This window comes from Danio rerio, chromosome 15 (assembly GCF_052040795.2).
Source record: "Danio rerio strain M-AB ecotype USA chromosome 15, GRCz13ab, whole genome shotgun sequence".
In the NCBI taxonomy this organism is placed as follows: Eukaryota; Metazoa; Chordata; class Actinopteri; order Cypriniformes; family Danionidae; genus Danio; species Danio rerio.
This window is the reverse complement of record NC_141035.1, coordinates 41957053-41972500: the sequence shown is the minus strand read 5'-3', so window position 1 is coordinate 41972500 and position 15448 is coordinate 41957053. Positions and strand designations below refer to the sequence as shown.

The 15448-nt window shown below is 35.8% G+C and overlaps 1 protein-coding gene across 10 annotated transcripts in view; it reads right to left on the bottom strand.

The window, feature by feature from the left end:
- Positions 1-15448, bottom strand: part of robo2 (roundabout, axon guidance receptor, homolog 2 (Drosophila)) — an 848620-nt gene that overhangs the window by 84338 nt on the left and 748834 nt on the right. For all 10 annotated transcript variants that reach the window (XM_087283262.1, XM_087283263.1, XM_087283265.1 and 7 more), the window contains 6 exon segments: positions 8922-9127; positions 6545-6626; positions 6294-6459; positions 5770-5936; positions 4922-5043; positions 658-889 (listed from right to left, as the gene is read on the bottom strand). In XM_087283262.1, coding sequence (XP_087139388.1) covers positions 658-889; positions 4922-5043; positions 5770-5936; positions 6294-6459; positions 6545-6626; positions 8922-9127 — 975 coding nt within the window.

Below are 15448 nucleotides of genomic sequence, written 5' to 3'. Positions count from 1 at the left end.
TAAACTGTATTATTTTCCTTCCAGGTCATTCAGGGAACTTATTAGCTTATTAACTTATTAACAAATTACGTTCAACAAACGATGAAAAACTACAAAAACTTTCCACAGCAATATTACATATATTGTTGAATATCACTGTACTGTAGGGCAGTATTTCTCAACCACGTTCTTTGGGAACCAAGAGCTCTGCAAATCTCTCCATAACCAAACACACCTGATTTAGATCATTAACTCATTAGCAGAGACTGAATGACCTGTAATGGGTGTGGCAGACAAAGGAGACATCCAAAACATGCAGCGTTGGTGGTTCTCCAGGAACATGGTTGAGACACACGGCCGTAGGATAAACAACAAGGAGGAACAATTTTGGCCACAGATATGCTGAAGGTACTAATGTCACACTAAAACACCAAGTGTAATGTTATTTTCCTAATGTATAAAGCAAGTGATAAAGGGATTTCTCGCAGCTCTTATAATTGGAAGTTCTTCAAACCAAAAAACTGAAAAGGTAGCAGTCAAGCAGTCATTTTTTATTGCTAAACTACTTAAATTTCTGAAAAAAAACCTACTCAATTACAGTCGAGAATATGCAATTTGTTACTTTACACCATTGCACACAGCACAGTTTTATTACATAAAAGAAGTTAAATTTTATACCTTCCTCTGTTGTTCTTGCGGTTCGGGATTCGCTGTCCATGCCCTGAAACTCATTGAAATATGGACGCACTTTGATCTCGTAGACGATGCCTTTCTTTAGAGCCGAGAGCACCATGCTCCTCTCTGAGGGGACTTTCACATCCTGAGTTTGCCAGGCTCCTGGAGAAGACAGGCCTGACATCTGCCTGTACAAAACCCTGTAGCCCTGGATGAACTGAGACTGGCGGTCAACCTGAGGGGATGAGACATTTCAAAAACTGGAGTCAAAACGAGTATGTAGAATTAAAGTCACCCAAAATATAAAGATGAAATCAAAAGCTTCTCTATTATTAACTATGTGAAAACACAGTATGTCAAAAGATAAGAAAAGTAATATTTAGCATTTTTAAACTATATGAAGCACCTACAGTAACAAACACTTCAAATACTATCAATTTTGTGCTATATATTTACTACCTTCCTACTTACATTCGCCCGAAACCGTAACACTAATTAATGAGTAAGGGCTTACTCACTCTAGGCTATCCGAACCATGCCTGGGCGTGTTTCACAGTTTGCTAGACAAGTGTGAGTGCTCCGAATTGGGCCCAGGTGCGGCTCAATTGGCCAGCACTAGCCCAGATAGAAGAGGTGAGCCAGATCGCGGTTCAGTTAGGCTCATGCATTTAGTGTAATTGCAAATTGCGCATGAGCACCAAACTAAAGAAACAACATGACTTTTAAGGGACTGTTTCATATGGAGCTATTAATAAGTTTTACTTTTCAATAAACACGAGCTGCCATGGCTTATTAAAGATACAAACCTCTTACTACACATCAGCTGCCACCTTCAGCAAACTTAATAACTGCAGCACGAGGAGCATCTGTTCGGCAAAATATTTTTATAAGTCACTTCATCCCGAATGACAAAAAAAGTAATACAAAACAATATAACTAAAGCAATCTACACTGTGCTGAGCGGGAGTGCTTCTCTTCTGTTAAACTGAACAGTCGCATCATCAATGATGTAAGCGTGTTCCGGCTCGAAAGGTAAAGATATGTGAGTGCTGCAAGGGAAAGGGGGGGAGGGGGGGGGGGGGGGGATGGGGGGGGACAAGTGTGCTAAGGAATGATTCAAGACCCTATTTTAATTTGAAAGAAGTCATTTATTTTAAACGAAACGAAAAGAAAAGAAAAGAAAAAAAAGAAAAAAAAAGAAATGAAATGAAATGAAACGAAAGGAAAGGAAACGAAACAAAACAAAACAAAATAAAACAAAACATAAAAAAATAATAACATAACATAACATAACAACATAACATAACATAGCATAACATAACAAAAAACAAAAAACAAAACAAAACAAAACAAAACAAAACAAAAAACTAACAACAAAACAAAACAAAACAAACAAGCAATAAACAAACAAAAAACAAAACAAACAAAAAAACAAAACACCAGATACAAAAGCAAAAAAAAAAAATAACTAAATTAAAATGGAAATAAATAGCATTTCAAAATTTAGACACAAACAGCAAAACAAAGTACACTGTAAAAATGTACTGCAATATTTACAGTAAGTTCTTGGAAATTTTGGTTCACAGTAAGCTACTGTAAATTTACAAAGCTCACACTAAATAAATACCTACAATTGTGCTGTATTTTTACACTCCAATTACACAGTGCAGTTGTACATTTATCCATGTGACGTCACACAAAGCGGCTTCCGGGTCCAAGCACCATATTAAACTGTATGGGGAGACTCAACAAACGGTAATAATAAATGTGTGCAAAGCAATGTAATACTTTTAAAAACATAGATAGTAATATATTTATCCATGCCTGATATCTGATGACCAGAAAGTGATTTTTATCAATTGTTAAAATATTGGTGTCAGCGATGCAGCAAGTCCAGAGACTAGAGACTTCTCCAGAGAAGTTCACTTTAATGTGTGATATGACTAAGAAGTGGTCATAAACAAATATTTTCTCAATTCAAATGCGTAGCAGCTTGAACCCGAATACAGCATTCCATACGTCACGACTTAACAAGCGGATAGTCAAACTGGCAACCACAAATTGCCAGTAAGTTACTGTAAATTTTACAGTATATTGTAATCATTGATTTATATTGCGCTTGTAAATTCAGTCTTCCTGGCTACCAAAATACCCAGTAAGCGACTGTAGATTTATTGTTTTTACAGTGTGACTTTACATTGCAATACTATTTTACAGTATTTTAGTTTTACTCTATTTTTTAACAAACAAGTGCATAAAAACAGTAATCCAAGCTTTTGACCGGCGATTTAGACCTGCACCAAACCAGCTTAGACCAGCATGGTTCAACCGAAGAAAGGAAAAACAAACAAATCGTCCCAAATTTCCAACCTCATCTCCAATTTACATACAGCAACATGCTCAACCAATCAAAACCCTTTGATCGAAATGCTTTACATAAGCCAATAACAATATACAGCTAAATAACATCTAAATTAAAACAAACATGACAAATAAAAGTCCAGCTGCGACGAAATAAACACATATGTACAAATATACACATAAGAATATCTCGGCAAAAGGATCAAAGAAGAAACGGATTCTCAAATCAACAAAATCCTTAACAAGACCGTTCATTTGTTGAGAGCCTCGTTCTTTTTTTAGCTGTATTTACCGAGTGTATAACTCACATTAATGTCCTGCTTACAGCAGAGTCTGGCTTTCAGAGTGAGATATTAAACATCTGCTTTTTCCTCCCTACACGTGGAGTAAATCAGCCCAATGGGCATCCTTCCTACGCATTTTAACTTTCATTAATTGAATGATTCAGGGTCGTAAAAGCTTTCTTGACACCACCTACGTTTAGCGCGAGAGTAGGCTGATGATTTATGGATAATTCATATGAGAGAAATGCCGCTGAAAACTAGTCTATCCTCCATTTAGGCCCAACAGACAGACGCTTATATTTGTCTCTGTAATGATTGTTGATGGCAATCATTGATGTACCGCAGGAGAGTGCTTACCAACTAATGTGACAAAGCCAGAGCTGTAAAATCTCCATTTTAATGCAATTCAACAAACAATAAACTCTTTTGAAGTGTTTATATCAGTGAGAGAAGACTGCAGTGGGAAATGGAGACAACAAGCAAGTTGAGAAACTTTCTTTCTTTCTCTTTCTTTCTTTCTTTCTTTCTTTCTTTCTTTCTTTCTTTCTTTCTTTCTTTCTTTCTTTCTTTCTTTCTCTCTTTCTTTCTTTCTTTCGTTCTTTCTTTCTTTCTTTCTTTCTTTTTTTTCTTTCTTCTTTCTTTCTTTTATATATATATAGCTATATATATATATATATCTCAAATTAAATTTATTTTCATTAAATTACAATTGTATTTTATTTCATTTTATTTATTTTTACTTTTTAATTTGTATTATTTTTTTAATTTTTAAATTTAGTTATTGCTTAATTTTATCTTCTAATTTAATTATTTTATTAAATTTGGAATTTAATTGTTTTAGTATTAAATTAAAGATTTTTATTTAACTACAGGTTTAGTTTTTTCATTTTATTTATGTTTATTTATTTTATTTTCCATTTTTTTTACTTTTTACTTTTTTATCTTATTTAATTTATTTAATTTATTTATTGCTCTATTTTACCTTCTAATTTAGTTATTTTATTTTATTTGCAATAAAATTATTTCAGTATTAAATTAAATTAAATAAATTTATTTTCATTTCATTTTCAGTGTATTTTATTTTATTTTTACGTAATTTATTATTTTTTATTTAATTTAGTTTAATTTATTTATTACTTTATTTTATCTTTTAATTTAATTTTAATTAAATTATTTAATTTAATTTGTAATTTAATAATTGTAGTATTATAAAGTAAATATTAAATAAAAATAAAAATTTACATTTCATTTTACTTTACTATAATACATAAGCAAATGTGGTCCATAGTAATGCTAATAATGGACAAAATTTGCCTTTTTATTGACAAAGAATAAGAAATTGAATATACAGTATGACGATAGAATTTTAATGCTGAGGCATCTTGTCTGTATATTACTACATATCATACACAGTTCTCATGCTTAAACCTCAGTCCAATCAAGGTAAAGTCATGCTTTCCCTTTGTCTAATCATAGTTCACTCACCCTCTGCAACTTCAGCAACAAAACTTGCTTACAACACAACATTGTTCAATTCTAATTACACACTACAACATCTCTCTACTCTCAGTTAACATGCTAAAGCATTTACAACAGCTCCATCCAATAATAGAGCGTCTTACCGTCCATGTGACCTGTATGGTGGTAGGGCTAAGGACCACAGGGTTGTGTAGCCGCACAATAACTTCTCCCAGCTCCTTTTGCACATGTCTGTGATCCACACCCTGCGCTGGAGGACTTATATCTGTAAAGAGAGACACACAGAGGCCAGTGCTATAACCTCTTATAGAGCTCCAACAGTGCCAAATTACTGTCCAGTACAACGTAATCCCTTAAATACAATTTAATCCCCTAAAAGAGCGACGAGGAGTCATTCGCACCGACTCCAGCACAGCTTCAACCCAACCACTGAGGTTACATCCAGCCCAAGGTCTAAGAATCAGTCACCCCTAATGAACATCCGGAGAAGTGTGGCACCTTAATCGAATCTTTTTCCAGTCCTTTTTTTTCTCGACGTAATGATCATTAAGGTAGCAACCAGGGCTCTAACTCAATTGTACACTCCAAAAGTAGACTGTGTTTGTTGTACGTTATATACAGCCTCTGTTTCTAATGAGTGTATGGCAGTGTTAGACTGTGTGGTATCTAAATCTTGTTCTTTAGCAAGAGCTAGGATTTAATTGGAAGTTGTTGTTACGGAAACCATTTGTTTTCATAATTAGAATTGGTGCGGTGGTCACCAATTTCAAGGTAGATGATTGTAAATTGTCTGATGCTCTGTAAAACTCTTTCAAATTTTCATTATCATTAAAACAGTGATTGATTATTGGGATTTAGATAACTCATGGTAAATCCTGCGATTAGCTAATCGTGAAAAATGATAACTGTGATCATTTTGTTGTCTACAATCATGATATTACATTGTATTGAGTTCTAAATAGAATATACAGACAATGACAGATATAGATACCTTGAGTGCGGACGGGTTCAGACATGGGGCTTGGGTCGCTCAGGCCTTGGACGTTGACCGCTCGCACCATGAACAGGTAGATGGTGTTAGGGCGGAGACCCTTAATGGTGTACTGCGTTGTCTTGGCGTGATCGGCAACAGTTTGCCAGCTGTTGCTCACCGATTGGCTGCATGCAAATGAGGGACAGTGATGTCAGAGTTATTCAGTCACAACATTTAGTGGTTGCAATTCACAAGGACAGTCGATAATATTGTGCCAGTTTGAGGTTGTAGGTCACAATCTATACTGTTCATGTTTTTTGTACCCTCCAAATGTGTTTAGAGATACATTTTCAATGTTTTAAATCATCTGGAAATAGATTGAAAAGATTCTTTCAACATAAATCCTCCTTGTTGCCAACTAAAATTGTCATCTACTTTGAGAGAACTTTGGTTTGGTTGAGTACTTAAACAAATGATCTTTCAGTAAAACTATGAACACTCCCCTAAAGGCAAAACCAATTAAATTAATACACAACTTGTACCTGAATGCTTCTATGACATATGTAGAAATGGCTGATGCTCCGGGAAGGCCTGGCTGCCAGGATAATGACACGCTGTTTTTAGTGACATCTGTGACCTGAGGTTTGGAAGGAGGTCCTGGAAGCTCGTTCTCATCCCGATCTTTAACTACAACAAGACTCCCAGCCTCTGAAGAAAGACAAAATAATCAGGAAATCAAACTGTTTCTAGAAGAACCAAATTACTAACAATGTGTACAGTTTCAAACAAGTACCTTTGACCTCCAAGAAAGCACTCCATGATGTTTCCCCACTAGAACTTGCAGCCACACAAGTATAAATGCCAGAATCAGAGAGCTGAAAAATAGAAACAAAACAGGTGAATTTACCTTCTTTTGTGTAATTCCCTCACACTTAGAGGTCTTCCAACATGCTTTGGTCTAAGTCCCTCCTCCTAAGATGTCTCCCAACCTGCTTTGGTGTGAGTCTCCCCCACATAGAGGCCTGCCAACCAACATTGGTGTAAGTTCTTACCACTTAGAGGTCTTTCAACCTGGATTGGTGTAAGTCTTTCCCTCCTAGATGTACTCCAACATACTTTGGTGTAATTCCCTCCCACTTACCACTCTCCCAACCTGCACTGGTGTAAGTATCTCCCACTTAGAGGTCTCCCAACCTGCTTTGGTGTTAATCCCTCCAACCAAGATGTCTCCCAACCTGGATTGGTGTAAGTTCCTAGCACTTATAGGTCTCTTAATCTGCATTGATGTAAGTTCATTCTACTTAGAGGTCTTCCAACTTGCTTTGATGTAAGTTCCTCTAACCTAGATGTCTTTTAACCTGCTTTGGTGTAAGTTCTTCCCTCTTAGAGGTACTCCAACATACTTTGGTGTAAGTCCCTCTCACTTAGTGTTCTCTCAACTTGCATTGGTGTGAGTCCCTCCCACTTAGAGATGTCCCAACATGCTTTGGTGTAAGTCACTCCTACCAAGACATCTCCCAACCTGGATTGGTGTAAATCCCTTCCACTTAGAGTTCTCCCAACCTGCACAGGTGTAAGTCCCTCTCACTTAGAGATGTCCCAACATGCTTTGGTGTAAGTCACTCCTACCAAGACATCTCCCAACCTGGATTGGTGTAAATCCCTTCCACTTAGAGTTCTCCCAACCTGCACAGGTGTAAGTCCCTCTCACTTAGAGGTGTCCCAACCTGCTTTGGTGTTAATCCTTCCAACCAAGATGTCTCCCAACCTTGACTGGTGTAAGTCCCTCCCATATAGAGTTCTCCCAACATGCTTTGGTGTAAAGTCCTCCCCCCCCCCTTAAGGGGACTCCTAACCTGCATTGGTGAAAGTCCTCCCACATAGAGGTCTCCAAATCTGCTTTGGTGTAATCCCCTCCCACTTAAAGGTCTCCTAACCTGCATTGGTGAAAGTCCTACCACTTAGATGTCTCCAAATCTGCAAATCCCTCTGATTTGTGTGTCTCTGGGCTGCAGCAAAATATATTTGCCACTGCCTACTTATGTTTCAGCAAAATTATTGCCAAAGCAGCAACTTAATGACAGTGGCATTGGCTATGTGCAGGGGAAGCACTTTGGGGTACGATGATCATTCCTTGCAGAAGTATATATTTGGCGCTACTCTTCAAATCATCACACATTGGGAATTGACTAAATGGCTAATTAGATGAACAGTAAGCTCAAGCTTTCGATCCCAGGGGTACGGTAACCTCGGCCACATTCAGTTTGGCGTTGACACTAATATGGTAGATATATTCTATTTTCCGCACCCTTCAGCCAGCTTTTATCCTTGCTGGCAAATTCACAAACCAACCCACTAACCGCAATGAGAGGCAGACTAATTCATTTAAAGGGGTAGTCGCTGAAACTCTCTGGACCGCTGACAGCTGGCAGATACCCCCCCTCTTTACCTTTCTGGGACGCTCTCCCCGTTGTTTGTTGCCTTTCATCAGGACGCCTCACATCCATTTATTAGATAAAATGTCAGAGGTGGGCAGCACTGTCAGCCATAATGGTTATTCCATCCCGAGCTGATGGGGAGGGCTTGGGGACTTTAAATTCAATATGGCCCTAAAAGTGTGTTTGTTTGTGCGTGCGTGTGCAAATGTGTGTGCAGCTGGAGCTCGTCCAGCCTTCCGTAAATGATTCTTGGGAGAGCTGTCGCATCCCTAAGTGATAGTATCAAACAATTTACCAAAATCAATATTTCCCATTCATCCCCGTAATGCAATATGATTCCCTCTGCCCGTCTCTGTTATGTCTTACCGATATCTGATTGAATTTTGCTGAGCTTATACATCACACTTAGACGAAGGCATTTCTGACAGCGGATAGTCACGCAATCATACACAAATGGTCTTAGAAATACACAATGACAGATATATATCTGAACATTCATAGAAGGGATGTACTGAGTAGGCAAAAATAAAAACTGGTCATTAATAGCTGGGATTAAAACCATGTATTGCAACTTTTTATATTAAATATTTAATTGCATTTGTATATTTTAATGCACCCAACTTTGCCAAATGCAGAAGGCAAAATAAAATAAAATAAAATAAAACAAAACAAAGTAAAGTAAAATAAAGTTAAATAATATAGAAATAAAGAAATACAAGTGTTTAGGCTCACCCGTAAACCCTTGATCTGCAGGCTGCCGAGGTCTTGCAGGGACATCCGAGGGTCTTTGCCCAGCAGACTGACCCCGTCCTTCAGCCAGCTGATGGTTGGGACTGGTTCTCCGGATGCATGGCACCTCAAAAGAGCCACACTGTCTACACCAAGAGTCTGGTTAGCTGGACCCTGCCGGATGATGGGTGGAGGGCGATCGGTCAACACTAAACCAGAAAGAAAAAAAGGGGAAAGAACAAGAATTAAGACCAGATCTTCCCATGTGTGCCTTTACCCCAGTGTAGTTTTAATACCCTGTTATTGTGTAAATACGTCCATATTTCTAAAAATCCTTACAGACTGAAATGAACCTCTTACTCATATTGATGAGGAAATTCATGAAAGTGCAGATGTGGGGTATATTTTCATAACAGCAGTATACTTGAAATATACAAGGTTTTCCATAATGGATTTGTAAACAATTATGTACAATGCCTGTTTATATAGATCTGGGTAAAAAAAATAATAAATAAAATAAATAAATAAAATAAAAAATAAATAATAATAATAATAATAATAATAATAATAATTTTTGGTGACATTTTGTATAGAAACACATTTCAGAAAGAGCTCTTGTATTTCATCTAAAATTAATTAATTAATAGTTAAAAACTTAATTTTTGTTTACAAAAATGAGGGTCTTAAGGTTTGAAATGACATGACATTTAGGTTGCTAAAAGAATCAATCGCTCCTTTGTTTTTTTTTTTTCAGGCTTATCCTTTGTTTTTTGGTGCATCAGTCTCGCGTTTGTCCGTTTCTGAAAGGATCGGATGTCAGAAGCACTTCAATAATCTTGTGCATCTTATTATCATGAGCTCAAGAAGTTTGTTATTTCACATATAGATGCACTACGAACACACGCAAGCTCTCTGGAGAAAGTGAAACTACACATGCTTTTAGGCGACCTCGTAAACAACAACAGGACGCACAGCAAATTGTGCTGTTCTTCTTGGCTTTGTGGGTGTTCATCAAGACGATGACAAGGCTTGTTTGAGCTCACGGTTTATATTATATGTATTTATGAATACAATGTAATGTCTCAGCTGTGTATTTAAAATTGTCGCTTCCTTTGTTTTCATTCTCCTGGCTTGTGCACACACTAGTGATGTTTCTCTGTAAGCCAATAGCGTTTAGCTGTGCGTGTAGCTCCACCTTTTGGTACCCTTTTGTTGTGCTAGGTGGAAACACAGTGGAAACTGTGACATAAAAGTGTGCAAACTCGTATTGTACCACAAACGGACCACAATATAAATTGTTTTCATATATCTTAGTGAACTAACCCCTTTAACAGCGAGAGACAAAGTAATCCGTTTTTATATTAATTTTGGCCGCCTATGCTACTATTTGATTAGACAACATAACAAATTAAATTGTGGCACGAGACAGAGGAGAGAGAACAGGAAATAATTAGAAAGAAGGATCAGTGTGAATATGTCCAGAACACAAGACAGATCTGAAAAATGTCCTGTGTGATGTCCTCCAATGTCTCAACATGCATCACGAATGCTAATATCTAAACCTCGGCTCTCGGTTGGTTCCAGTTTTCACAACTGAAATGAAAGCATTCGATTTGTCCATTTGGCCTAATATATTCTCTTTTGACATCATGACGCTAACAGCACTTCTTACATCACGGCTTCAGCACAGAACACGGTCGTCATTAAAAGTGTCTGGAAACATTAACATTGCGGCGCAGGAAGCAGGATGAAGCCATGATTGCCTTATTCCTGTACGTATGGAGGTTAAATGCACATTTCGTGGTCGCACCGCAGGGTAGCGTTTACCCCCCAAGCATTCTGGGAAAAACTGGAAAAACGCTGAGTCTTGGTTTCCAGCTCACTGATGTGGCAGTGAGGTGGTTTTGTAGCTTGCATTTAGTGCTTCATTTAGGAACCAGAGTCAAAGTAAAGTTTCATGTATTACTATAGATCTGACTATCATAGAGAGTGTGGTCGCTTCAACATCTCATGCTGGTTAAGAGAAAACGTTCCCTCGTAAACTGCTTCTCCAAACACAAACCCACCATCCTGGAGCTCACGGGTTAGTTCACTTTTTTGTGTTTTGTGTCATTTACTGTATAATGACAGGTTAACAGCGTTTTGGTGTTTATAAAAAGAGCTCCATCCATTTTCACCGTGTTTTCATTGGAAACCAGTGCAATTGTAGTATCGAGTCTGAATTAAAGGTTTTATATTTAAATTTGAAGTGTACTGCTTTTTTACTTTTATTATTTCATCAGTGTTAAAATAAAAAAGCGACACCTAGCTTAAGTTTGGTTATTTATTTATTTATTATAGTTAATACTAACAAATACATATATTTTAAATGTTTTAATAATAATAATAATAATAATAACAATAATCTGACTAAAAAGTACAACACATATATTGCTTATTTTAATAATAATAATAGATAAAAAACAACACATGCTGTTTATTTGTATCAATAATAATAATAATAATAATAATAATAATAATTAAAAATAAATAAAAAACAACACATATATTGTTTATTTTTATTAATAATACTAATAGTAATACTACTACTACTACTAATAATAATAATAATGCATATTGTTTATTTTATAATAATAATATTAATAATAATAATAATAATAATAACCAATAAATAAAAAACAACACATGCATTGTTTTATTGTTTATTTTTAATAGTAGTAGTAGTAGTAATAATAATAATAAAAACAATAATTATAATAATTATGATTACTGATAAAAAACAACAACACATATATTGTTTTTTTTAATAATAATGATATTAATAATAATAATATTAATAATAATTACTGATAAATAAAAAACATCACATATATTGTTTATTTTTAACAACAACAACAAGAACAACATTAACAACAGCAACAAGAACAACAACAACAACAACAACAACAACAACAACAATACTAATAATAATAGTAATAACTGATAAATAAAATACAACACATATATTGTTTTTTTAAATAATAATAATAGTAACAAAATAATAATATTAATAACAATAAAACTATAATTACGACTAATAAAAAACAACTCACTATATATAAATATATTTGTAATTTTTTTTCCAAAAATGATTAAAAATGAATCCATGATCGATTAAAAAGAATATACAAACTTGATTTAAACTACAACATTAAATCGAGAGTCATTTATAAACAAAAACTATCTAAAAATCATCTCTGTGGGAATGTGTCCCTCACAGTGTATTTGAATCTACAAACAGGCATCAAAAGCCCCTTGAGATGCGCCGTGCAGTTATTTCTCTAATAATAATACAATAATCACACCCGTGTCCTGTCTCCTGCCTCTCTAAGGACACTTTAATTAGCAGGTGTGAATTAATGAGGAAAAAGCCAGAGCCTTCTAATTACAGACAGCACCTCTAACCCTTAAATACAGCTTCAAACGCAGTCCTCTTTCATTCTCTGTCGCGTTACTATTTGTCTCGCTCTGAATAAAGGATGGTATTTATATTGTCCAAATCTCCATCGGAATGCCTCATTTGGGCTCAGGGATGAAGAGTTGCCATCCTAATTCATCAATGTGGATTACGGCGCGCTGAGGTTAAACCCCAGAGTGCTTTGCTGGCGCATCCATCAGGCCAGTTTAAACCCTAGAGACGCGTGTGCAGATATGGAGACTGATGGAGCAGAATGGCTGGATCTGGATTAAAGCTGCATGCGCTCTACAGAGTCAGGTTTTACTGCACTTGAACTTGACTAGAGCACAGTTGAATTAAATGAGTTGGATCTGATCCTTGCTGAAGGGACATGTCTAAAACAGAGAGTTTCATCAAAAAACTGAGCGAAAAAGAAAATTGCCTGAAGAACAATGGCTGAGTCTGAAATCCCCTACTACTTAGTAGGGACTACATTTAAATTGACTACTTGACCACTAGACAAGTACGCTTTGTACAGTATCAATGTAAACAGTATGAATGGAACTCGGACGTACTACATCCACCATTTTGTCATGATCACATGACCTACCTGTGTCGCTCTTCATTGAGTGTATTGGAGCATGTTAAAGCCGCAAAGATCAGTCGATCAGTCGTACTCAGTAAACGTAGGTAAAGAGTGGTGAACTGATGACCTTCACGGCCAATCACAGTCTTTTCTGTTGAGCACTGGTGCATACTTTGGCAAATCAGCAGTGTTTAAGCACTGAACGGTGCTTAAATGTTAGCGGGAAAATCAGTATCATGGGCGTTTCGGTGGCGCAGTGGGTAGCACATTTCTGTGTGGAGTTTGCACGTTCTTCCAGTGTTTTCTCCGGGTGCTCCGGTTTCTTTCACAGCTCAAAGGCCTGTGGTATAGGTGAATGGGATAAGCTAATATTGTCTGTAGTGTATGTGTGTGTGTGAATGAGTGTTTATGGATGTTTCCCAGTGATGGGTTGCAGCTGGAAGGGCATACGCTGCGTAAAACATATGCTGGATAAGTTGGAAGTTCATTCCACTGTGGCGACCCCAAATTAATAAAGGGATTAAGCTGAAAAGAAAATGAATGAATGAATGAATTTAGTATCATGACAAGTCTAAGATAGTGAAAGAATCAGTTCATTAGCTTGAGTTTGATAAATGGCATGTAAAACGTGTGCTTGGGAAAGAAGCGTTAACTAACTAGTGCCATTTCTCTTAACTTAGCTGAAAATGAGCTCTGATATTCACTATCCATTCAGAACGGACCTTCGGGTCACTCGGAAGGTGGTGAAATAATAAATTTGTGTCACTTTCGCTTCGCTGATAAGATAAACAGCCAAGTACACAATGCTCTTGTGTGGCAATACTTCCGGGTTTGTTCCCACCGCAGCCTCAAATTCGCTTTTAAAATGGTGGCTGCGTGAAATCAGTCTATAGCTGGTGTTTGATGAGCACACTGGCGCCATTGTTTTGTGGCTGCTGTCGCACCATCCAAATGAATGCTGCACACTGATGGTGGTGTGGCAGAGATCCCCTCATGATAGTGAAGAGCTTATGGCCAAACATAATAAATGCGCTACATTATATAAACACACAATAAATAATATTTTCTGTCTATACAGCTAAATAATTGTATAATTCTAGTAAATTAAAAAAGAAACATTTCCAAGTTACTTGTGTATGATTTTACTTCTTTTTTTACTTCTTTTTTAAAAATTGACACCTAGCTGAAATTTATTTGTTAATTTATTTAGTTTATTATTTATTATTTATTATTTAGTTTATTATATATATATATATATATATATATATATATATATATATATATATATATATATATATATATATATAAATAAATAAAAAACAACACACATATTGTTAATTTGTATCAATAATAATAATAATAATAATAATAATAATAATAATAATAATAATAATAATAATAATAATAATAATAATAATAATAACTAAATAAATAAAAATACAACACATATATTTTTTATTTTTAATCATAATAAATAAACAAACAACACATATATTGCTTATTTCATCAATAATAATAATAATAATAATAATAATAATAATAATACATAAAAAAATACATATATTGTTTTTTTTTAATTAATGTATATTCAACAAAGGCGGCAACATCTGTATCAAATAACCAAATAACCCTTCTTCCACCTAAGATTTTATGACGCTAACAAATTTGTGCAAATATTTAGCATTAACCTTGCTTGAATAAACAGAATTAAAAGATTTTTCATTTATTTCTTTATTTTTTTTTCAACTGGTTAAAGCTCTATTATTCCACTCGCTGCCACTCTCTTTTCATTTCCCCTCATTCATATGTCAGCCTACACGTTCCGCACCCGACAAATGAAGGCCTCCATGTCCCCATACAAAAAAAAAAGTACTGGCAGAAAGATAAATGTCATCTGAAAAGCACTTGTGTTGCCTCCGGATCCACATTAAGAGCTGAATTGGAATGTGGCCTTGAGCTCGCGCCGCTCCGCATTGATTCTGCCTCGCTGTGTGAAATGAATAGCGAGCCTGACGACCCTGAATTCTGAATATTACAGGAGCACGTCTCTCTGAACTTCTCTTGACAGGAGGAAAACTTCATCTCAGCTCGGAGAGGGGAGTGAAAACAAGCGTCCTTGAAAACTTCACATGCTTGAAATGAAAAAAAAAAGCTTTGGCAATAAAATATTTGTGTTGCGTTGTGTAAGAGAGCTTCACTTGAAAGGGGAAAAGTAACAGAAAGTCAGTTTGCGTGAACTTTTCAACTACGTCTTCAGAATGTAATTCCTTTAAGAGATAAGACAGCTGTTATGTTTGATTGTAAAGCATGGAAAATGAGGCGGTCTTGTCTTAAAGGGGACATATCATGAAAATCTGATGCTTTTCTTTGTTGGGAGTTTTCAAGTGGGGCTTCAGTGCATCTGCCAACATAGAACATGTGAGAAGGAATAAACCATTAGCTTTGTTTTGCTAAACATTTCTCTAAGAGCAAGTGGAAAAATAAGCCGTTGAAACTTTACTGCATTAC